This window comes from Xyrauchen texanus, chromosome 35 (assembly GCF_025860055.1).
Source record: "Xyrauchen texanus isolate HMW12.3.18 chromosome 35, RBS_HiC_50CHRs, whole genome shotgun sequence".
NCBI lineage: Eukaryota > Metazoa > Chordata > Actinopteri > Cypriniformes > Catostomidae > Xyrauchen > Xyrauchen texanus.
In genome coordinates, this window is record NC_068310.1 from 16,296,909 (window position 1) to 16,323,966 (window position 27,058).

Sequence of the window (27,058 nt, forward strand, 5' to 3'; positions counted from 1 at the left end):
CGTCCAAAAGCACTCACAGGCGGTCAGTCTCTCAGTAGCCTCGCGCAGCAGTCAGAGACACACATACCCCTCCGCGTCCAGGCTGCAAATGAATCGCGCATGCGCATGGCCGCCGCCGTTCCTGCCCTGGCTTACAGAGCGGGGTATAAATGTAAATGTTCACTCACTCTCACACAAAAATAAATCACTGCATTTAAATTGACTCACGACATAGCTTTCCATTCACTCTAGTCTAGTCTCTTGCCAAGTTCGCTTGTGCCAGCGCTCGCTAGTCTTATCAATCTCGATTTACATAGGCCTTTACTACAAAACCCCAACAGTCTTTTTAAAGACTAAACCCACAAACATTCTTTTTTAAGATTAGATCAAATCTCAGCCCTAGCCAGTATTTTTTTTTTTAACTGCTAGGCAGCAGCTACACTTAGCTAAAACTACCCACACGACTAAGACACACACACACACACACACACACACACACACACACACTGACGAGGACTACAACTGTTAAGTATTAAAATAAAATCTGAATTGTCTGCAAAATTTATTTTCCCTAATAAGTCCCGACTGATTAGCCCCTGATACGTCTCTCAACATACACCACACACAGTTACATATTAAACTTTATTGAAAACACATCAAAATGGAGAAATTTCTTGAGAGGACCAACAAGCCAACCGACGCACCACCAGCTGCAAAAAAGCTTCGAAGTTACGATGAAGCATACCTGCAATTTGGGTTTACAGTCACGGCTGATCTGAGACCTCAGTGTGTCGTGTGTGCCGAGGTGCTGGCAAACGACAGTATGAAGCCCTGCAAATTAAAAAGGCACCTTGAAACAAAGCATGCTGGCATTAAAAATAAACCAGCTGAATATTTTAAAAGAAAGCTTGATGGCCTCCATCAGCAACAGGCAACCATTTCAGTGCACAGCACTGTGTCTAAACAGTGTTTGGAGGCATCGTATGCAGTGACCAAAAGGATCGGTAAACTGGGTAAACCGCATACAATCGCAGAGACTCTCATTTTGCCGGCAGCGCAAGACATGTGCAGAATAATGATAGGCGATAGTGCAGCAGCCAAACTCGGTGCAGTACCACTGTCCAATGACACAGTCGCTAGGAGAATTGTAGACATGTCCAATGATATCAGAGAGCAACTGATAGAGTTCGTAAAAAAAGAGTCCTTACTACGCGCTGCAGCTGGACGAATCCACTGATATTGCTGGGCAGGCACAGCTCCTCACCTATGTCAGGTATCTCTGGGACAAGGATGTCCTGTTTTGCCGGCCTCTTCAGTCGCACACTTCAGGAGAAGCCATTTTCAATGTCCTTGATATTTTTATCCGTGAAAATGGTTTGGCTTGGGACCGATGCGTTGGCCTATGCACAGATGGTGCGCAGGCAATGACGGGGCGTGAGCGTGGCCTAGCTGCTCGCGTTCAGCAAGTAGCTCTACTTGTGAAATGGACACATTGCATGGTCCATCGTGAAGCACTAGCTGATAAAAAAATGCCGGTTCTCTTTGACTCCGTGCTGAACCAATCCGTGAAAATAATAAATCTCATCAAATCACGGCCGCTAAACTCTCGCTTGTTTGGGGTCCTCTGCCAGGAGATGGGGTCAGGGCACGAACAGCTGCTTCTGCACACTGAAGTTCACTGGCTCTCCAGGGGGCGGGTGTTACAGCGGTTGTATGAGCTGCGAGAGGAGGTGAAGTGGTTTTTGACAGAAATCAAATCAGATCTGGCGAAGCATCTGGATGACACTATGTGGCTTGCGTCTCTGTCCTATTTGGTCAATATATTTGACCGCTTGAATGGCCTCAACCTGTCTTTGCAAGGCCGCGAAACTCATATTTTGCTCCTTGCAGACAAAGTGCACGCCTTCACACAAAAACTAGACCTCTGGCGTGGCCGCATCAGTCGAGGGAACTGCGACATGTTCCCCAGCCTTGCAGACTATATCACTGATGCAGGCACGTCACACGATTTCTCCTCCCTATTTCAATCAGAGTCTGAGCACCTGTCAGCAATGAGAAAACAATTTGCGACGTACTATAAAGAGGATTATCGCTCTTTTGCGTGGGTTCGAGATCCGTTTGTGTGCACAGCAAACGAGCTATCAATTGATATGCAGGAACAGCTTATTGAGCTGAAGAGTGACAGTAGACTGAAGGAACTCTTTAGCTCCTGCCCTCTTTCGTCATTCTGGGCAGCATTGATGTAGGAATACCCTGAACTCTGTGACGTCGCCTTGAAGATTCTCCTTCCTTTCGCGTCGACATATTTGTGTGAGGCAGGATTCTCAAAAATGACTGCACTCAAAACGAAATACCGCAATCGTGCACAAATCGAGGATGATTTGAGGCTATGTTTATCAAACATTGAGCCAAGAATTGAGGATCTTTGCAAGGCAAAGCAGGCTCAGGTCTCACATTAACATCACCTACCAATAGATGTAACAAACACCTACCAATAGAATGAACCAGTTTGGGGGGGGCCAGCTTGCAAAAGGTTGAGAACCCCTGAGCATTGCTTGTGTACAGATTCCCTGGACTCTTTATTATGAAAAGTCCACAGGTTTGTTCCCTGTTGTTTGTAAATGGTCTGCACTTATATAGCACCTTTTTAAGCCTTAACAGTATTCAAAGCACCTTACACTGCATCTCATTCACCCATACACACATTCATACACCAATGGAGGCAGAGCTGCTGTGTAAGGTATGTAAGCTAGCCTGCCATTGGGAGCAACTTGGGGTTCAGTGTCTTGCCCAAGGACACTTCAGCATGTGGAGTCGTGTGGGCAGGGATTCGAACCACCAACCTTGCGATTAGTGGCCAACCCGCTCTACCACCTGTTCCCCATGTCCATGTATTTTAACCCTCATGTTTGCCATTGTTTCTTGTCTAGTATTGATGTTAGCTTGTGTAACATAGCTCTAATTTTGATATTAGCTTGTGTAACTTAGGTCTAGTGAAGTTGTTAGTTTGTGTTGTTAGTCCTGTTTCTAGTTCCTGTTTCCAGTTTATGTCTAGTTTAGTTCATGCTCACGGGTATAGATAGGGTTTCTTGTATCATCATCGGTTTGGTAATAAATCTGCATTTGGGTCCTGCACATCGTCTTCGTCATTGCCATTGTCAGCTACACAGCGTTACAATTTGTGAGGTGTTGTGGACAGATTAAAGAACAACATTTTTATGGAATCTGTAGCTGATTCTTGACTGCTTTTACAAACGTAGGGACATTAAAATTTAAGGAAATTGATTTATTTTTTTAGGTAACTGACAGTCGGCCACAGACACAGTCCATAGAGCTTAAATTGTATTGAGCACAGAAAATGTGCTAATAGTTTTTATTAAACTTTTGTGTACCTGCGGGTGAGGCTGCACCTCCATTCTGTTTGGGGCAGAAAGGTGAGGGTGGCTCTGCTGCAGTCAGCGGGCTGTTCTCATTGGTTATCTCAAGCCCGCTGTCGTTCTCTGACATTCCCTCTCCTACAGATGTGTCACCATTTACAGCAGCCTGAAAAACAAGATGTCCTGTTTACAAACTTCAAAGATCACAGGAAACAAGCACAACATTTAGAAGATCCAAAACACTTCAATTTCATACATTCAAAGCCATAACAGAGCTAAATCCCTGTGTTTGTCTCCATGTCAGTGGGTGTGTAACAGTACAAACATGTAATCTTCTCATTGATAAAAAGAGATACTAATGGAGGGCAGGCCCAAACACTTTCACTACATCACTGGCACTGGATCACAGCACTCATTCTGATCCCAGAATCATTTATGAGCACAAAGCACACCCGTACAAGCAGGTCCCTGCATAGAACGAATGTATTTGCACAGATGTCATTGTTACTTTCGCGGCAATAATTAAACATCTAGTGGAGTCCAAACATTTTAAGTTTTAGGATTCTTAACATTTAAAATAAAGAAACGTTATGATGTAATATGAAAAATTCGGCACTATTTATAGGTCACAAACCGAACAAAACAAAGGTAAATTTGTATAAACTACTGACTTTTGTGGTATAAAAAGTCAAATTTCTTTGCTTTCATTAAAGCACACAAGATGCTCTCAGAGACCTTCTTAAATCATGCTTAAATCAGTTTTGGTTTGGCTATGCATTTTGTCAAGTCTTCATTACATATGGATTGGTTGACATGCTTGATGGCTTTTCAAAGGTCCCTTAGCAAGTCCTGATCCCTTAAATGCCTGTTTTTATGAGCATTTGGATACACACATTTTTGTCTTCTGGAGGTAATTACAGTATGTGGTTCCATTTGAAGCGAAAAGAATCATGTTTGAATTTGTGTGTGTGGACGTGCATGCTTGTGTGTTGGAAGGTCTGTAGGAATTAATTCAAGAATTAAAAAAAGCTGAATAATTTCAACCTGAGGATGATGAATTCTACTATTATTATAATCGACTGGACGGTGTCTGAATGACTAGTATGTGTTACAAAAAACAGGTATGATTATGCTGATTTATCGTCATATATCCACCACACTGAATTTAGATCTATTTTTATGGGGTTCTTACAGTAAAGCAGATTAATTTGGTCATGCAACTTCTCAGAGAGAGTTTCTGTATTCTAAAGCACAACATACTAAAACAATTTTCAAGATGTTGCGTATTGCAATTCATCCCAACTGATTAATATCTAAATTAATTGTGCTGCAGCGCAAAATATTAACTAGAGGTCGACCGATATGGGTTTTTTCAGGCCGATGCCGATCTTTTGAAATCCGGGTCGGCCGATGGCCGATTAATGCTGCCGATTTATTTTGGCCGATATTTGGCCGATATGTGCTTGTTTTTAACCTCTTATTTGAACCTTTTATTTGAAAGATAAAATGTAACACAAATAATTACTTAAGATAGACAAAATTTCTCAACAAATACATTTATTGAACACTTGACCAATCTGCACTTGTACACTTAAATAAAAAATGTATAATGTAAAAACATGTTGTATAAATAATGTATAACAAATATATTAAATAAACAAAGCAGGTGTTACTGAACTGCTCCGAGACACGAAGGTTGAGATCCAAATGCAGCTTTAATTAAGGGGTAATCCAGACACGTAATCCAATATTCAGAGCATCCAAGAGAAGCACAGGAATAACTAGGGATGTGTATCGTTAAGGTTTTAATGGTATTACTATCTTACTGATACTGCTTATCGATCCGGTACTTTAACGGTATTCTTAACGGTTCTTTTTGTTATATATATATATATATATATATATATATATATATTACACAAAGATATATAGGCACAGTGATTTAATTTCAGGAAGGTCTACTAACATTACTGTTCAGGTGTGGTCTAAAAAGAAATCTAATAAAGTAATCAATTGTAAAATAACACTGCATAGTTTATCATAGATAGATTAATGCTCATTAATGCAGAAGTTATTCATTCAAGAGCTGTAAGTGATTTTCTCTTTGCCTTTTGTTCTTTGATTCGCAGTAATGGCTCAATCGTCAGCATGTATATTAGACCGCTTCCCCTTAAGAGTTCAGATCCGCTTCCCCTGAAGAGTTCAGATCTAATAGGCTCCTGATGCAGCATATTTTCTCCCAACTATTTCCATAACTACGTCCATTTAAGAAATAAACTGTGTTTAAGTGAATCACCAAGCCGGTCGTTTTGACATATTTTTGTGTATAGTTGATCGTTTAGACGCCGTGCACATGAAACCCAAAGTAGCCTATATTTGCTTGTCCCGTTGCTGTCTGTTTCGGAGTGCACACCGACTTGGGAACGGTATCTCTTGCGCTCTTTTTATTATTAAACGCGTCCCGCAATTTAGCAACAGTAGCTAGACTGCATTTTACAACAATCACCGATCGTGCTGATTCTGACGTTACGTTTGAGTTTTAGGGAGAAATGTCAGTGCACCGCTGTGAAGGGAAGGAAGTTGTGCTAGACAGAATGCAGCTTATGTATAAATATTCTTTTTATAATCTTTGGAAGGCGAAATCTATAATAAAATCAGACTAATATCACAGGTCTAAAATGTAAACAGGCTACGTTTGAATGTTTCGTTCTGTCCTCCGTCGTCACTCATTAAGCAGGGCTCGTGTTGTGCTCGCTGTGGCACCGCTTGAGCGAGATCTCTCTCTCTGACTGCGAATAGCTAAATTGCATCACAGACAAATGGTTTCATATTATTATACATAGAAATGGCTGGCGAGATAAAATAACTTTCTCTTTATAGCAATAATAAATGTATTTTCTTAATTTCTCCAGTACCGACAGCAGAACCGATAACGTCCGAGCTTACCAAAGCCAGTCCTTCACTAGCCTATAGTGCGTTGGTATCTTTTTTAGTACTTATTTCTCTGCATTGAGTGACAACCCTCTCAAATATAAGACACACAAACAGAACAAATAAAAGTCTCAGATTCACTGTCTGTAATTGCAAAATTCTTGCTTACTTATTGTGACATGATATCCACCCTTCTGCTGTGATAATGCAACTTCAACTACGCTATCAATATCCAAAGTAGCCGAACGTCATGTCGCGTTTGTCGCGTTTTTTCTTGAAGTTGGCAGTAACATATCAAAAGTTTTTAATTAAATATAAAGGAGTTATACAAATTTAATCCTTACTGTTTTCTCCAAGGAACTTAGCTCCTTCCTTAGGCACTGGATGAGGTCTGCTCACTCTGCTGGAAAATGAGTCTAGGGGCAGCGTGCGTCGAACACGTGTTCCACAACAACACTATGCTGCCCACAGATGAGCCTGCCTAATAATCGGCTTGATATACTTGGATATTTGCCGATGCCGATTATGTTAAAAAAGTGCAAAAATCGCCCGATTAATCGGTTGACCTCTAATATTAACACTAAATGAAAAAATGTAATTAAAGAAAAAAATAAACATACTAGTTGACCACACAAATCGACACTAGTTGACCATCCTGAAAATCCCTACTTCTGAAAACCAATGAACAAATGCATTTGACTACTTGCTTGCACAGCAGGCAGACAGACAGACAGACAGACAGACAGACAGACAGACAGATAGACAGATAGACAGATAGATAGATAGATAGATAGATAGATAGATAGATAGATAGATAGACAGACAGACAGACAGACAGACAGACAGACAGACAGACAGACAGACAGAAACTGTTCCATGAATGTGGGAACAATAAAGGCTGCTGTCAAATTTCTGGAACCGTTCACTTGATTCCCAGACATCTTTCATACCACAGCTGTGCTGCAGGGGATCAGAGGTCTTGCCAACACACACACACACACACACACACACACACACACACACAGAGCCAACAACCATGCTAAACATATCAGAATTTGTTGTTAGACTTAACAAGTTTTGAATAATTATTTGTTTACATGAACCTTTGACTTCAATTAAATAAATTATGGGAAGCATTTTCACCTGACATCTACAAGCCTAAAGTATTTGTTTTATCATAAATATTAGGGGTGTAAAAATGCATCGATGCATCGCGGTGCATCAGTATACACTATCAAAGATATTCCGATACAACAATTATGGAATTTAAGAATCAACATCATCAACAACATTTGTATCTTTTGCGATGTGTGCTGCAAACAGTTCTGCATGAAAATTGGATTGAATTCTCGTGAACGAGCTAGACAAGCAGAGGCTCTTCCATTCAGCCACCTGGTGCCTCTCTCCCTATCACAAAATGAATAGAACTCATGGTTACCACATCCTGTGTATCACCACCTTTAAATAATACTAATAGATTTTGGACAAAAGACGTTTTCATTCTGTGAAACTGCTCGATTTAAACATGGATCTTATCTGCCTGCACATGACATTTCATATTTAATTATTGGTGCAATAAATCTTAACGTTGCATGATATGCAAATATATTATGCTTATTTCATGATTTGCCATCTTTTTGTGTGTTTGCATCAAGTAATCATGATGCATCAGACATTATGTTATCCTTTACCTACTATGCATATCATGTAAGGCATTTATTTGTTAATATATGCAGCCACACATACAAGCCAATCCTCCTTGGTCCTAAATGCATCTGTGACTCTAGTGCTCAAGTCTGGTGCATTTGTGTGCTGCCTACACTGTTCAGCTACAACATTAAAATCATGCCTAATATTGTGTAGGTCCCCCACGTGCCACCAAAACAGTGCCAACCCACATCTCAGAATATTATTCTGAGATTATATTCTTATCACCACAATTGTACAGAGCAGTTATCTGAGTTACCGTAGACTTTGTCAGTTAAAAACAGTCTGGTCATTCTCTGTTGACCTCTCTCATCAACAAGGCACTTCCATCCACAGAACTGCCCCTCACTCAAACCAGCCTATCTGCCACCAACAATCATGCCACAGTCCAAATCACTGAGATCAAATTGTGTCCCCATTCTGATGGTTGATGTGAATATAAAAGTTCCTGACCCATATCTGAATGATTTTATTCATTGTACTGCTGCCACATGATTTGCTGGTTAGATAATCGCATGGATTATTGTTGGTGCTAGACGGGCTGGTTTGAGTATTTCTGTAACTGCTGATCTCCTGGGATTTTCACACACAACAGTCTCTAGAATTTACTCTGAATGGTGCCAAAAACAAAAAACATCCAGTGAGTTGCAGTTCTGTGGATGGAAATGCCTTGTTGATGAGAAAGGTCAACAGAGAATGGCCAGACTGGTTTGACCTGACAAAGTCTACGTTAACTCAGATAACCGCTCTGTACAATTGTGGTGAGAAGAATAGTATCTCAGATTGCTTTTCTGAGATGTGGGTTGGCGCTGTTCTGGCGGCACAAGGGGGACCTACACAATATTAGAAAGGTGGTTTTAATGTTCTGGTTGATCAGTGTAAATTCTGAATGTTCTGCAAAAAGTTTGAATCTTTTTTTTGCTTATTTTTTTTAAATAATTATGAATCGTTCCAAAATAATCAAATCGGATCTAACAGAAATTTGACCAAATTTCAGATTTCACAATGCATCTTAATCATTAAGTAAAGAATCGTAAATAATTCAAATCGTCTTTAGAGCGAATCGTTACACTCCTAATAATTATGCATTTTAGTTTTTTATGCCAACCATTTTTGGGTCATGAGTCATGACTTACCACTTGAGAAACACTACAATAACATATACACACAGAGGCCATTCAGAATGAGGGACCACTTGCCCCCTTCGATTTTGAGCCAAAAATGGATTTGAACCATTGATAATAAAATGTTATGAGTATTGCATGTAAAAAAGAATGTCTGTATATAATATATACTCACGTCTAAATTATCTCAATCCAAATCCAATCGAGTCACGTATTGTCTAATCGAGTCACATATTGGGTGTACATCAGGCTGGGGGCTCCCCAGCCTGAGAGAACGAGGGAGGAATGTGGCAGGGCGGAGGGCGGGGCCGGGTCGTGATCCTACACACCCGGTCCCGTATTAGGCTAATTATGCCTCCGCGATAAAGGTCGACTGCAGGGGATCGTGCGGGGGAGAGAGAGATCGTTTACGGACATGTCCGTCGTGTGTGTGTGTTTATGTTGTCTTTTAAGTTTATCATTAAACTATTATTTATATTGAAAAGCCGGTTCTCGCCTCCTTCATTCCATTGATCCCTTTACACATATGTTCCCTTATTCGTGACTACTTTGGAGATCGCACTCATGGTGAAGGTCCAGTATGAAGGAAAAGCGCAGTGTTAAGTTAATAAAAACAAATTAATTGCATGAACTTCAGTGCAGTTAACATTTGCCAACTATGTCTGAACTCTGTGGAACTGTCAATCAGTTTTTTTATACTATAATATAGATTATGTTTTTGTTTGATCGGTTGCTGTTCATTTACTTTGGAGCTGAAATGCATTAGACAGGCTTTACGGCATCTTTTACACTCTCTTTTCTTCACGTTTAAAGAAAGCAATGGCTCGTTATCTTGTGAATCCTCTCCTTTCCAGTCATAATTCAAACTTTAAGTAAAGAAAGACGGTTTTACATGGTTCCTTGGTAGCCACGGGTTCCGTATTTTCAATGGGAGAAAGGCGGCGAGAGGCCAAACAGACCAAAGCAGCAGCGCTTCTGTTCACAAGACATCAGCTTACAGCACACAATGCACAAGATAAAAAAAAGATTTTTTTTCGCAGCTGCTACGTGTCACTGACTATCTCATAGATATAACTTTAATAAGCCGGCATTTAGCTTTTAATTATTAATTTCCCTAACCACAGTCTGAACTGATCGATTGCTCATTCCTATGTAGTGCACTGTGTGTCAGTCACTTTAGAGTTCTATTCGTGGTTAAACTATCTTATGGAGAAATAACTCTTGGAGAAATGCAAGCCATTTTATTTAGTTAATTTTATTAGTTATCGTTTGCACTAAACATGATTATACTGATGTTGAATTAAAGCCCACAAGTCACAGATCATGCAATCAGATATGATACATACTGATACAGCACTTACTAAATTAAACCAAGAGACTCTTTCTCCCCATGTCCGAATATGCATACATCCCTACTATTTAGTATGCCAAAAGCAGAATGTCAATTGAGTAGTATGTAGTGAAAGTGTTCATAAAACAGTTGGTAAGAAATAACAGGATGACCTAATACATCTGCTGAGATTCTCCAGTGTGCAGCCACTGAAATGACCCAGTGTACATAGAAAGTGAATGGTGACTGAAACAGTCAGTCCTTAACATTCTACATACCATCTCTTTTGGGTGAGTATTTGGTGACAGAATTTCCATTTTTGGGTGAACTCTCCCTAATGTAAAAATAACTTATATAAAACTAGATGAAAATGCTCTAGCAAAGATCTTCCACTCGTGTTTCCCAGTTTAAGGAGATGGGAAAAAGCTGGAGAGGTGAAAGGGTTTATGGACTCCCTCATTCATTCAGTTTATCTTTCTACTGGCCCCTCTTACACCCCCTGCACTGACCAGCCTAAAGTGGCCCCAAGCCCCGGGCTCAAAGCTTTTGTAAGGCCGAAAAAAGTCAGAGAATCAAAACAGGTGGCTCAGATCCCTTTATACCCTGAGAAAGAGAGAGAGAGAGAGAGAGAGAGAGTAATAGCACTGTGTGAAAACCCACTATTTTTTCCCAGAATTCCTTGCTTGTCCATGCTTACCATGCTTATCAATCATGTGAACACACACACACACAGAGCCAAAGGCACAGAGGAGCAGCTGATCAGATAACGGTTATGTTAAAGCAGAAATACATCATTCCAGACAAGATGCAACATGAGCAAAAAGTGGAAGCACATGTCATGTCCTTAAACTTGTAATACAACTTACTTCAGCCAGTAATGCCTGTTATTACACACTTAATATTCGAGTCAAGTCAAGTGAAGTGGCTTTATTGTCATTTCAACCATTTACAGCAGTTACAGTACACAATGAAACAATACAATATTTCTCCAGGTCCATGGTGCTACATAAATACAACACAGAACTAAATAAGACTACACAGACATACACATGTCTACATAAAGTGCACATGTGCAAACAGCGCAAGACAGTACAATAATTACTAAAACAGGACAATAGGTACAGTAAATGGCAGTGCTACGCCGACCAGTACACAGATCTGGTGTGGAATATAGTTGAGCTGCGAGTAAGGATTATTTTGATAATCACTTAATCACGATTATTAGACCGATTATTCGACTATTCGGCAATTACTGCAACTATTAATCATTAGATCTTAACCGATTATTCTGCTTGTGTCCCGACTTAAAAGGTTGTATTAAACATGCTTACTAACAATACAGAGGGAAAAAAATAATCTTTTAAAAATATCTTTAAATGATATTCACTGAATTAAAGGGGAAAAAAAAAATACTTTTTATAAGTTTAATTCAGTAAAGAAATTCACAGCCAAAAAAAATCGGTGGAATGGCATGGAGCAGACGGAGGCGTTGCTGTGACATGGCATGGAGCAGACGGAGGCGTTGCTGTGACATGGCATGGAGCAGGCTGAGGCGTTGCTGTGATATGGCATGGAGCAGGCTGAGGCATGGCTGTGACATGACATGGAGCAGGCTGAGGCATGGCTGTGACATGACATGGAGCAGGCTGAGATGTTGCTGTGACATGGCATGGAGCAAGCTGAGGCATGGCTGTGACATGTTATGGAGCAGACTCAGACATGGCATGGTACATTCTGAGGCATGGCTTTGACATGGCATGGAGCAGGCTGAAGCGTGGCTGTGACATGTTATGGAGCAGACTCAGACATCGCATGGTACATTCTGAGGCATGGCTTTGACATGGCATGGAGCAGGCTGAGGCGTTGCTGTGACATGTTATGGAGCAGACTCAGACATGGCATGGTACATTCTGAGGCATGGCTGTGACATGGCATGGAGCAGGCTGAGGCGTGGCTGTGACATGGCATGGAGCACGCTGAGGCGTGGCTTTGACATGGCATGGAGCAGGCTGAGGCGTGACATGGCATGGAGCAGACTCAGACATGACTGTGACATGGCATGGACAGGGCTCGACATTAAGGCTTGTCCGCTTGTCCGGGACAAGTGGATTTTTTGTAGGACAAGTAGAAGAGAAAATTAGTTGTCCGACCGGACAAGTTACATTTCAAACAAAATAAAATGCCATGTTACTTCACGTTATGTGCCACTCATTACGTCTATTTTACAGATTTAATTTAATTGATTTGAAACTAACAAATTTTTTAATAAACACAAGATTTTGACGCATATCCAAGGGTTTGTGCGGAGTGTGGAGCACGCACTGCATGGAACAGAGGCGTGGCGTGAACACTTGCGTTTTCCTATCAACAGTGGAAACAACTTAAATACTCTATCATTTCTGGTCATACTGAAAATAATAATACATAATTTGCAACTACTTTTATTTGTGTAAACTCACAATAACAAGAAAACGTGCTATTGCAAAATAAAATAAAACAATCAGGCGCGCTTTCATGGTCTCCGTGAACTGAAACTGAACTGAAACAGAATATAGTCTATGTAACGTTAGGCTAAAGCTTGAAATGTCCACTTTTAAAGAATCAATTCGAATCGAAAGAAAATAGCCTAACGTTACCGTCTGATTATGCAATCCATATGAATTTCTCTCTAAAGGCGCATCCGCTTTACATCGGAGATGGAGGTATATTTCCAGCAAACACTGATTTAGAAAACATTAAAATGTTATTTTTTCAGGTTATAAACAGACTGTTTATAAATCACCTATAGCCTAAATTACCTCTCTGTATATGGTTTGAGAGTATGGCTCTTCTCATTCAGCACTGCGGGAAAAATATCATTACCGGGTTTGGCCAATTCTCGCGGTTTTTGACGAGGTTTTGGGCTGGAAAACCTTGCTGGCAGCAGTGGTGGAGAGTTATGTTTCTTCAGGCTCCGCAGCTCGGCCAAGCGCCAGGAAAAGCTCCAAAAACAAGAAGTCACCTTAAACCAACAACATACAAATTAAAACGGGAACGAAATTTTTTAACCAAATGGAAAGATGAATTCGACTGGGTTATTTATGAAGACGGAGTAATGTTCTGTGGCGTCTGTCGGGCGCAACCCAACCTGGCTGACAAGTAAGTGACGTTAGCTAGCTAACTTAGCGTCGGCAGCTGTGTAGCTACTGTAAGCAAGCATTAAAGCATTAGTTCACCTCAAAATGAAAATTCCATTTAATTTTCTCCTCCAACTTCAAAATCGTCCGACATCTTTGTTTTATTTTATAATTTTATAAAGTTTCCAACGTCGCAGACAGCACAAGACCAACAATTGTGGTTATAAAAAGTATAAATATTTTTTGACACTCCTGAAAATTTACTTGGTCCTGCCAGTCAGCACAGCTGTGTGTGAGAGAGGGTTCTCAACCATGAAACGGATCAAGTCCGACTGGAGGACCAGCCTCAGCTCAGTCCAGCTTCATAGGCTGCTATTTCTGTCAGTAGAGGGCCCAAAGTTGCAAGACTTTGATGCTGGATTGGTGGTGGAGAGGTGGTGGACCTGCAGCCAAAGGCAGCGGCGCCCAAGATTTAACCCCTGGGAATCAAGGCATCGGTCCGAAGATACAGAGGATGAATAGTGTTGTGGAGTAATAGTGTTTTTTACACCAAGAGGCACCACTACCTCTGGTGATACACTGCACACCAGCGTGCAAAGTATTACTTTGTATTATGGAGTCTGGAGATCCTTATTTCTTGTTGAAGGGGAACTCTATTCTTGGGACACGTTCCTTTCTACTGTTTCAACTGAATTGTATTAATATTGATAGTGTTTGGGTGCTTTCAATGGTTTGTTCGAATTCTGCATTAGCAAAACACAAAAAAATAAATGAAATTATAAATCTTTACCCGGGCAAGTGACTTTTGTGCAAGGACAAGTGAAACATAAATTTACTTGTCCGAAGGACAAGTGCCTCAAAAAGTTAATGTCAAGCCCTGCATGGAGCAGGCTGAGGCGTTGCTGTGATATAGCATGGAGCAGGCGGAGGCATTGCTGTGACATGGCAAGGAGCAGGCTGAGGCATGGCTGTGACATGGCATGGAGCAGGCTGAGGCATGACATGGCATGGAACAGACTCAGACATGGCTGTGACATGGCATGGAGCAGGCTGAGGCATTGCTGTGATATGGCATGGAGCAGGTGGAGGAATTGCTGTGACATGGCATGGAGCAGGCTGAGGCGTGGCTGTGACACGGCGGAGGCACAGCTATGACATGGCATGGAGCAGGCTGAGGCGTTGCTATGACATGGCATGGAGCTGGCTGAGGTGTTGCTGTGACATGGCATGGAGCAGACTCAGACGTGGCTGTGACATGGCATGGAGCAGGCTGAGGCATGGCTGTGACATGGTATGGAGCAGAATCAGACGTGGCTGTGACATGGCATGGAGCAGGCTGAGGTGTTTCTGTGACATGGCATGGAGCAGGCTGAGGCGTGGCTGTAATATTGCATGGAGCAGGCGGAGGCATTGCTGTGACATGGCATGGAGCAGGCTGAGGCGTGGCTGTGACACGGTGGAGGCACTGCTATGACATGGCATGGAGCAGGCTGAGGCGTTGCTATGACATGGCATGGAGCAGACTCAGACATGGCTGTGACATGGCATGGAGCAGGCTGAAGCATTGCTGTGATATTGCATGGAGCAGCCGGAGGCATTGCTGTGACATGGCATGGAGCAGGCTGAGGCGTGGCTGTGACACGGTGGAGGCACTGCTATGACATGGCATGGAGCAGGCTGAGGCACTGCTATGACATGGCATGGAGCAGGCTGAGGCACTGCTATGACATGGCATGGAGCAGGCTGAGGCGTGGCTGTGACACGGTGGAGGCACTGCTATGACATGGCATGGAGCAGGCTGAGGCGTGGCTGTGACACGGTGGAGGCACTGCTATGACATGGCATGGAGCAGGCTGAGGCACTGCTATGACATGGCATGGAGCAGGCTGAGGTGTTGCTGTGACATGGCATGGAGCAGACTCTGATGTGGCTGTGACATGGCATGGAGCAGGCTGAGGTGTTGCTGCAGACGGGACTTAGAGCACGCCCTCCCCCAGGGAAAGGGGGTGTAGATCATGCCGGGGGCTCCCCTGCCTGAGAGAATGAGGGAGGAGTGTGACAGGGCAGAGGGCGGGGCCGGGTCGTGATTGTACACACCGGTCCCTTATCAGGCTAATTAAGCCTCTGAGAGGGATAAAAAACGATTGCGGACAGTTGTGCGACGAGAGAGAGATCGTTTACGGACATGTCCATCATGTGTGTGTGTTTGTCTTTTGTACAAGTTAATCATTAAAATATTGTTTATATCGCCAGGCCGGTTCTGGCCTCCTCCTTTCCATTGAACTGCTTTACAATAACACACTAGTTAGCGGCAAAAAAGGCAGATGGTCAATACAGTATTTGTTTACGGTGTTTTAACAGCATTTTAAGAAAGAAATGTGCAAAAATTGCAAAGGGAGTGGAATGGTGTTCAATTCATGAGTGAAACTCAAAAAGATAAACCAGAGTACACATACCCACTACCAGGAAAAAACACAAAAACTGTTAACACACATTCATCCACTTGACAATCCCCAAGAAAATGCTAGATTTAGAGTATGTGAACATATGGAATACACTGAACTAAGGCAAACGGAATGATACAGGTACAATACAAGTTAAGTTCTATTGACAGAATATGTGTGTTCACATATATAATGGTAAGCGTGATAAGGAGCCTGAAGTTTCGCTCTAAAATTACACTTTTACTCCACTGACAGTTAGGCTTTGGGTTGTGGTTGTGGGTAGAGTTAATAAAGTATGCAGTTCTGTTGACTGTATTACATTATTTACAACTAAATATACAACTCCCTTTTGGTGCCACACTGTGGACAATTCACCTGGAAATTGGATCACAAAGGTGCACATACATTTAACAATAATTCCAGCTTTGGCCACTGAGTGCAGTGGTTCACATTTTGGTCAGCACAGGCCGATTTAAGCAGCAGAAAAGTCAACCTCCTGTTGCCAAATTCACAGTGTGATCACTCTTTCAATTTCATTGTATGGAAGAAAGATGCAATGAAATTGAATGATGACTGAGGTTAACATTCTGCCTAGCAACTCCTTTTGTGTACCTCAGAAGAAAGAAAGACAAGAGAGAGGGTGAGTGAACACTGGCTTGCTGGAATTGTACTAATTTGTTGTAATTAATTGAGTTTAATTTAGTTCTCGTACAAGCATAATAAAAATTAGCTGGTAGGGAAAATTACATGGCATGTATTTGAATGGCCAGTATTAGAGGTCGACCAATTAATTAATTGATTAATTACCGATTTTTTGCATTTTTAAACATAATCGGCATCGGCCAATATCCAAGTATATCCAGCCGATTATTAGGCAGGTGCATCTTTGGGCAGCATAGTGTTGTTGTGGAACACGTGTTCGACGCACGCTGCCCCTAGACTCATTTTCCAGCAGAGTGAGCAGACCTCATCCAGTGCCTAAGGAAGGAGCTAAGTTCCTTGGAGAAAACAGTAAGGATTAAATTTGTATAACTCCTTTATATTTAATTAAAAACTTTTGATATGTTACTGCCAGCTTCAAGAAAAAATGCGACATGACGTTCGGCTACTTTGGATATTGATAGCGTAGTTGAAGTTGCATTATCAACTTCAACTTCAAGGGTGGCTATCATGTCACAATAAGTAAGCAAGAATTTTGCAATTACAGACAGTGAATCTGAGACTTTTATTTGTTCTGTTTGTGTGTCTTATATTTGAGAGGGTTGTCACTCAATGCAGAGAAATAAGTACTAAAAAAGATACCAATGCACTATAGGCTAGTGAAGGACTGGCTTTGGTAAGCTCGGACGTTATCGGTTCTGCTGTCGGTACTGGAGAAATTAAGAAAATACATTTATTATTGCTATAAAGAGAAAGATATTTTATCTCGCCAGCCATTTCTATGTATAATAATATGAAACCATTTGTCTGTGATGCAATTTAGCTATTCGCAGTCAGAGAGAGAGAGAGAGAGAGAGAGAGAGAGAGAGATCTCGCTCAAGCGGTGCCACAGCGAGCACAACACGAGCCCTGCTTAATGAGTGACGACGGAGGACAGAACGAAACATTCAAACGTAGCCTGTTTACACTTTAGACCTGTGATATTAGTCTGATTTTATTATAGATTTCGCCTTCCAAAGATTATAAAAAGAATATTTATACATAAGCTGCATTCTGTCTAGCACAACTTCCTTCCCTTCACAGCGGTGCACTGACATTTCTCCCTAAAACTCAAACTTAACGTCAGAATCAGCACGATCGGTGATTGTTGTAAAATGCAGTCTAGCTACTGTTGCTAAATTGCGGGACGCCTTTAATAATAAAATGAGCGCAAGAGATACCGTTCCCAAGTCGGTGTGCGCTCCGAAACAGACAGCAACGGGACAAGCAAATATAGGCTACTTTGGGTTTCATGTGCGCGTCTAAACAATCAACTATACACAAAAATATGTCAAAACGACCGGCTTGGTGATTCACTTAAACGCAGTTTATTTCTTAAATGGACGTAGTTATGGAAATAGTTGGGAGAAAATATGCTGCATCAGAAGCCTATTAGATCTGAACTCTTCAGGGGAAGCGGATCTGAACTCTTAAGGGGAAGCGGTCTAATATACATGCTGACGATTGAGCCATTACTGCGAATCAAACAACAAAAGGCAAAGAGAAAATCACTTACAGCTCTTGAATGAATAACTTCTGCATTAATGAGCATTAATCTATCTATGATAAACTATGCAGTGTTATTTTACAATTGATTACTTTATTAGATTTCTTTTAGACCACACCTGAACAGTAATGTTAGTAGACCTTCCTGAAATTAAATCACTGTGCCTATATATCTTTGTGTAATATATATATATATATATATATATATATATATATATATATATATATATATATATATATAACAAAAAGAACCGTTAAGAATACCGTTAAAGTACCGGATCGATAAGCAGTATCAGTAAGATAGTAATACCATTAAAACCTTAACGATACACATCCCTAGTTATTCCTGTGCTTCTCTTGGATGCTCTGAATATTGGATTACGTGTCTGGATTACCCCTTAATTAAAGCTGCATTTGGATCTCAACCTTCGTGTCTCGGAGCAGTTCGTAACACCTGCTTTGTTTATTTAATATATTTGTTATACATTATTTATACAACATGTTTTTACATTATACATTTTTTATTTAAGTGTACAAGTGCAGATTGGTCAAGTGTTCAATAAATGTATTTGTTGAGAAATTTTGTCTATCTTAAGTAATTATTTGTGTTACATTTTATCTTTCAAATAAAAGGTTCAAATAAGAGGTTAAAAACAAGCACATATCGGCCAAATATCGGCCAAAATAAATCGGCAGCATTAATCGGCCATCAGCCGACCCGGATTTCAAAAGATCGGCATCGGCCTGAAAAAACCCACATCGGTCGACCTCTAGCCAGTATGTGCTTCTCTCCTCCCTAGCCAAGCAGCTGGTCAGGAGTAGTGCTCAAAGAGCCTGCTCTCTCTCTCTTCTTTTTCTCTCTCTCTCTCATTATCTCTTGCTCTTTCACTCTGCAGTCTATGGACTGAAGGAGCCTTGCCTCATTTACAGTCACAAAGGGTATAAAAAATCTTATAAAAATAAAAAGGTGCGTATGAAAATTAAAAATCAGGGACAGAGTTGAATCAGGGAACGAGTACCGTATTCACAAATCTATTAGAGCAGCTCTTTCACAAATTGAACCAGACATGCCATTTTCACTCTCTCTATCACAAGCACTCTACTTTTTTTACTTTCACTGTTTCAATAATTCCCTAAATTTCCCTGCACCTTTGGCCTCATTTTGAACTGCAAACACCCAAAAAAAACGTGATGTGTGAGAAACCCACACCATTTTACACCTCTGTTTATTTGTGTAGGAGAGAGGTATATGATCCGGATGAGATTTTCTGAAAGTAAAAGTAAGGCTAATATAATTCAAATTACAGATATATATAATTGGACCAGTGTGTCACAGTAGCTATTGTTTCTGTTTTATTAGATTGCCAAATAAACCACTTATTCCTTCAGAACAGCATTTTCTGTGACCACATTGTTCTGGTCTGTCATATTATTTATTCACACTCATGTTGAATAAACACCAATGATGTTAGTCTCAGTCACCATTCAATGAAAGATATTTAATTCTGACTAATATCTTTCTGTTGTGTTTCATGGAAGAAAGAAAAACATACAGGTTTGTAATGAGTGTGATTCAGTAATGACAGGAAGGAAATGGAAGGAAAAGGAAGGAACAATTCACCCAAAAAATGGGTTTACACACACTCATGTCATCCCAGAAGTGTATGACTTTCCCAGAAGTGTATGACTGCAGAACACAAATGTAGATTTTTAAAATAATATCTCAGCTCTGTAAGTCCATATAATGCAAGGGAATGATGACCAAAACTTTGAAACTTCAAAAAGCACATGACGGCAGCATAAAAGTAATCTATAAGACTCCAGTGATTTAAGTGTTCTGAAATTATCCAACTGGTTCTGGGTGTGAACAGACTAAAATATAATTCCTTTTTCACTGTACATCTTGCCATTGCAGTCTCTAGCAATGTTCCCTCTAATTTTTGTTGTTGCTGAGAAAATTCTATTTCTATTGGGCAGAATCTTCTGCCACCTGAGGAGTGCTGTCGAAGTTAACAAGTTATTAACACGTTAATGCAAAATTAGTTTAACGGCACAATTTTTTTTAACACCTTTAATACGTAATATGAACCTTTGAATAACCTGCAGTTCGAGAGAAGCGAGTCAATTCGCACAAACGCCACTAATGTCACATGCATTGGCCATCGGGAAAACAGATGGTAGGAGACATTATGCTGATACCTGCGCCAAGCATTTGATCAATGTAGCACAGTAGTAGAACATACCGGGAACTTTGTATCATGATTGCTGCGGCAAGACAGCTGCCATTTGAAAACCAGCCTTGCAGTGCGAGGCTCCACAACTGCTTCTTTGGTCCTTGAATAACAAAATAATGTGCGAGTAAGAGCAGCCCATGGAGTTTCTGGTGCCCCTGTAAGGAGATGGTACCCTACGCAGACTACGTAATATGCCTATAGGGAGCGGTGGTACTGATTACCGGCTAATGAAATCCCTGCTGCTGTCGCCAAGGTTCTGTCACAGTGTCTCTGTTTGATAGTGCACTATCCAAAGCAGACGTTGGAGACATTGCTGGAACCCTGCAGGTAATCTACACTTTCATTAATCCATTTAATCCCAACAGGTATTTTGCACAGAGTTGTCAATTGTAAATGACAATGCAGACTTTTTTGCATGTCTGTCAAAACTCCATAAAAATAAGCAAATATTTCCTGTCATAATACACTTACAACTACTACATATTGTACATAATTTGAGTTGTGTGTTCATTTTCTGTTGTTCAACTCTGTTGGTGGGGTGAAGCATATTTTGTTAACTCATGTTTATAAAGATATTGCGATTAATTATGATTAACTACAAAACAGTTATGTGATTAATCACGATTAAATATTTTAATTGTTTGACAGCCCTAATATATATATATATATATATATATATATATATATATATATATATATATATATATATATATATATATATATATGCCAACATTATTGTTGGTACAAATACCAGTTAAATTTCACAATTCTTGATATTTGAAATTTCAGTACCACAATAAAAATGGATAGTCTATTATGCTAGTGAATACACTCCATTATTTAAATGGTCCCATGAAAGAAGGTCTCATTCGAAGGCTGCATTTGAAGTATTCTACTCGCTTTTCTGAAACGAGACAGCCTAAATGACGTATGTGGCCGACAAATGCGACCTCCAGAGGACGCAACCTTCCAAACGAGACTCAGCCAAATGTAAAAACAACAACAGTATATGCACGTCAAGAGTGTGTGTGTGAGGAGATCTGGAGATACCTGCATTTGTGTAACTCGAGTCTGAAGGAATATAAAGACACCTTAATGGTTATAAACTCCTGAAGAGAAAAAGTCCAGTGTCTCGACAGTCATAGCGTGCACTCACCAACTGCCTGTGTAAGCATGCACCATCAAATTAAGTATACTTTGACAGGCTCGCATTCGACTTTACACAGACGCTGAGCATTCGCATCAAAATTGAAGTATACTTTGTGCTTTACACTGCAACATCTTATGCACAGATCAGAAATGTTGACACATACCTGATTTCTTGTTGCACCTGTTTGCATTCACATAAGACTTAAGCGACTGTTTATGTTATACACTCGTGGGACATAGACCATGAAGCACATTTAACTGTTCGGCCACGCAGCTGCATATGGTAAATCACTGTAAATGCAGTTATTTGTATGTGTTGTTTCATGACTTAACCTTGTTTACAGAAAAGATTTCACTCAAAGTTTCAGCTCCATACTGAAAAAACTGAACGTTCACTTGGACTCCAGTTGAAACACTTAGCATGCATTTAGCTCTAATATAAGGAATCTCTAAGTTTTCCAAAACAAATCTGAGTCTGCTTGCAGTGGGCAGATGTTTTTGCCATCTGTGTGGGTGTAATATCAGAAGAGTGCACCCGCCAACGGGCACAGCTGCCTTAGAGGGAACAGGGGTCTCTAGACACGATCGTGATTTCAAGCTCAATTGCATGTCCTAGTAGTGGTACTGTCACGGTACCAAAATTTCAGTAGTCGGTACCAATACCATTGAAATTTCACGGTACTCGATACCATTTTCGGTACCAAAGTAAAACACAAAAACAGGTTACTAAACAACACTCTTTTAATAACAAAGTTAATAAAACATTAGCAGCAGAACTAAGAACAAAAATATGCCATTGAGCAACACTTTAATTTAAATATATTATTTTTTAATTATAACAAAACTGAACAATGGATGCTTGAAATATTTTTGAACACTTATATAAGAACACTTTTGCAACTTTTAATTTAAGTTTTTACCAAGTACTAAAAAAACAAAACCTAAATAAACAAGCATACAATAGAATGAATAAAAAAACATTTCCAAACTAATGTGCAAAGTGCTCTCTTATTAATAAAGCTGCATATTGCCAATTTTCTTCATGATAAGAAATGCATAGTGACATATATATAGATATTATGATTAAATAAGTCGCGAGCAGTCGCATTCTAATCTAGCTGCATTAAGCGTGCGTGCGCGAGGGATGAGCTCCCCAAGGCAGAGTCTCTCTCAGCCGGGTGCAGTTTCAATCTCTCCCCCTTAGATCTGGACATTCACGCAACTTAAAGAAGAGGCACCGACCACACAGAGAAATGCCAGTTTCTGAGTTTATAGTTATTAACATGATCTGCTTCTGTATTATTTGAACTTTAATAAAGCTATAACGCATTAAATTTGACTGCATTTAAGATTTAATGCCAGGATGTTTCCTTTAAAGAGCTCCGCCTCCACTCATTCCACAACGGTACATGCTTCTGAATGTACTTTTTTTTAATCATTCCCTAATACTTTGGGATCTACATAATATAAACTGTGAAAGTTTAAACTCACCTGCTTTATTTGCTTGAATAAATCCGGGTGTCTGTCTTTCATGTGCTTTGTTAAGTTTGATGTGTTTCCTTTCGTCAGAAAATTGTGAAAGCTGCGTTTACAAATAGGTTTTTGCTGATCTGTGATGTTTCCCTTTTCATCAGCCTCAAATTACCTGGCTTTTTCCACTTTTCATTTTGACAAGATTCAGTTGAGGCTCCGCAGCAGCTTTGCTTGCCGCAATCTTTTGCTTGTTGTGAGCGTTCGAACGTTCCCGCCTCTGCATGGATACCGGGGTAGACCCGTACTCGGTACCCCGGTACCTTCAGAAATTCTGGTATCGTAAATAATATTTTGTTTGAGTACTGACTTGGTACCGGGGTACCGGTATTTTTGACAACACCACTTCCTAGTGCTAGACACATGTGCAGTGCGCTAGATGGCGCAAGGAAGTGTAATCAAGCTTTATATTATGATCGCCAAGGAGACAGCTGTCAAGATTTATAGTGAAAAAGCCGTTACTGTATATTTTGATCTGTACTCACACAAAAACTATTAGATCACTTAACTTGCATTCACATGCATTGTATGGACCTGCAGAGCTGAGATATTCTTCTAAAAACATGTTTGTGTTTTGTAGAATAAAAGAAAGTCATACACATCTGGAATGGCATATGGGTGCGTAAATAATGAGAAAGTTTCCATCTCTGGGTGAACTATTCCTTTAAGTATCCCTTTAAGGAAGCATAGCAAATATAATGTTATCTCAGCTCTGTTTCTCAGTCTTACCGTGGCAGTCATCTTGTCACTTTCCTCCATGATAGCGGAGGAGTACTTGTTGGATGGCATCACTGTTTCAGTCGTCTTTTTCTTCTCTATTCTGTCAAAAAAAAAAAATGGAACAAAAGGACAAACAAGGTTAGAGATATCAAATCAAGATATATGAACCAGATATGGGTTAAATAAAAAACAACAACAACAACATACTGTACATGTGCTTAAAAATGTATGTTCCTCTGATTAATGGATCCCTGTTGTATTTGACCTTTGGGAACTACAAAATACAGCAAGTGATTTCCTTGGACAAATAAAGACTAAGATCAATCAAATAATGAATACATTTCTCTGACATTGTAAGGCTAGGTGCCAACCCAGCACATGCCCACATGGAACAACAAGACTTCCGGGAAAAATAACACTCAAACTCTCTCACAAAATAGACCTACTCCTGAGAAAACAAAAAGGCATCACTGTGTGAAAGACCCAGTTTAACAAATATTGTCAACCTGAGACATCCTGCCATCCACATCCTGCCCCCACATACAGCTGTTCTCTCTCCCCCTGGTTTTCCCCCACAAGGCACAACACAGACACACAAGATATATATGTGAAAACATAACAAAGAAAAACCATGAAAACAAATAATGTTAGATTATCATTAGAATAATGTTAGATTATCAGTTTGAATAATGTACCGTGGCATGTTTGATATCATTTAAGAGTTCTCCGTGTGACTGGTATAGGGTTTTGTCCTCAGGTTTGTAAAACTTAATGACAACAAAGTTATAAGGTCTTTGCCAAATATTGAATAATTCCGGGGGTCTATCCCCCCTCCTTGAAGGTTTAACACCAGAGGCCAAGAACCCATTTACCCCCAAATTCTCATTGATCAAAGGATAATACCATTTGGTACACAATGTGTATTCTCTCTGGATATTTAAGGAAAGCTGGCCCAGAGCTCAAGGTTCTCTGTAGTCAGATGATCCCACACCTCAATGTGTGTAACTGTAATAATTGGAATCTGCATTCAGATTTCCCATGCTTTGCAATTACATGTACTTTTCTCAACTGCCAGGTATGTTCTTTGACTTGTTTCTTTAACTTGTGTTTTAAATCCTACCTGGCAAATAAATTGTTACTTTTTGATTCATTCTGTATTCCTCTGAAATCATTTATATCAATACTGGGTCTTTAAAATAGGAGAAACCGCTCTGGAGGAACCGAGCAGGAGAATCCCATTTTAAGAATCATTTCTATCATAACTGAAGCTTTAATGTAGGAGGAAGCCACTTAAAGATTATCAGTTTGAATCTCATTAACTGATCAAAAGGTAAATGAATAGAAGAGGATTCAGAGTAATCAATAACTTAAATGATTAAAATAAAAGAATAATCAGAAAGAATTTAGAGCTTTAATCTAAATTTGAGGTCAATTTAAAATTGGTGTCAGATTAATATCAAATTGGAGTCAGATAAAGTTAATAACGGGATGAATTTGTAAAGTGCAAATTGTTAACAATAATTGCTTTACTTCTGTGGTCAGAAAAGACAGAACAACGCAGAGACCTTCAAGGGGCAAATCTATATATTTTTTGCAGTTTTGCCTGCCATTTTACAACATCATTACATTATCAAAGACCACATCAGATTTTTCTGACCTAATTGTACCAGGATTTATCTGGATCCACCCTGTGTTACAGTTGTGATCGAATCTTACTTCCAGTTTCTGACTTTCAGTGCATTGGTTTTCACTTTAAGGAATGTTTCATGTTATGATTGTCGAGGTTAAGCCATTACAAGATCATGTCAGTCAAAAAAAAAATGTGGCTGAGGTTATGTATCAAATTAATAAGATCATCAAAGCCACTACATTATTTAAAGGATTAGATCTTTCTACAGTAGACAATAGTAGACTATACTATACTTCTAAGACAGAAAAGTACACTTTCTTATATACTGTTTGAAGGGAAAATATGAGCAGTTTGATAAAATCTGACACCCTTTCAGCTGTTATCTTGATGGAAACCATGTGGATTAATGGATCATTTTGTTAATATAACATTTTAACATTCCTTCATCATACCTTTTCAGGTCAATGTAAACAGGTCGGGTATGGGATGGTTTGTTTATATTTTTTATTTTTTATAATTATTATTATTATTTGTGTATTATCGGTAAAGAGACATCTGTAAGATTGTAAATTCATCTTTTTTTTTTAATTGTCTTCCAATAGAACTTACTTGACAAAAAAGAAATGTACACTTTCTATCTTTCGTGGAATTACTTAAGCTGGATATTTTAAAGAATGTTCAGAATGCTCTTTTCCATAAAACCAATGCATACAATTTAGCAACCAAGGGCTGTCAAGCTCCAAAAAGGACAAAAAGCACTATAGAAGGGACAAAATATTTGGGGGTAAAGTATTACTTTAAAAGCGTCATTTAATGTAATTATATGTATTAATATGTTAATTTTCTTTTGTAGCCCAAACCTCCACAAGGTAGAAACAATTGGCCTGTCAACACAACAGACACAACAGAGTCATGCATTCTTTCAGATCACAGCTGTTGTTCATGGTATACCTTGAGGGAGGCAAATGTTTTTCTGTGTCATTAAAAGTCATTAGATATTCTCATCACTTTGTTGTCTGTATCACTCAAATCCACTTTTAAAAGATGGTTTGAAAAGAACACTCACACTGATTAAAACCTAAGCCTTTCATTTATATTTCTCTTTGGTTTGTTTGCTAAGAATAAACAAACAATAAATTCCAAATATTTTGGTGACACATTTTCATGGTTCAATTCTTTAATATTTGTAACTATATTATATATATCATTAACTAACAGTAAACATTATAGTTTGACAGCATTTATAGATGTGTTAATGCTCTTTTTTTATACTGATAGTTCATAATGCATCAACTAATGTTAATTTATACAATTTAATTTAAAAAATGTATTAGTATATGTTGATATTCACATAAACCAAGATTAATAAATGCTGCAAAAGTATTGTTCATTGTTGGCTAATGTTAACTAATGTAGTTAATTAATGTTAACAAAAAAAACTTTTTAGTAAAGTGTTACTAATATTTTGATTCCAAAAGTAAATCAATGTTATATATCAATACTGTATTATGAAATTAAGTTAATTTAAGCAATATCACACAAGCAATAGTGTTGTTGTACTGAATATCAGTACTAAGACTGT

At 39.5% G+C, this 27,058-nt stretch overlaps 1 protein-coding gene across 3 annotated transcripts in view; it reads right to left on the reverse strand.

Moving 5' to 3' along the window:
- LOC127629293 (DNA (cytosine-5)-methyltransferase 3B-like) overlaps positions 1 to 27,058 on the reverse strand; it is an 84,585-nt gene that overhangs the window by 56,381 nt on the left and 1,146 nt on the right. For all 3 annotated transcript variants that reach the window (XM_052106450.1, XM_052106451.1, XM_052106449.1), the window contains exons 2-3: positions 23,856 to 23,946; positions 3,372 to 3,522 (exon numbers count right to left, since the gene is read on the reverse strand). In XM_052106450.1, the coding sequence (XP_051962410.1) occupies positions 3,372 to 3,522; positions 23,856 to 23,915 (211 nt within the window). In that variant the 5' untranslated portion in view covers positions 23,916 to 23,946. The remainder of the gene's footprint in view (positions 1 to 3,371; positions 3,523 to 23,855; positions 23,947 to 27,058) is intronic.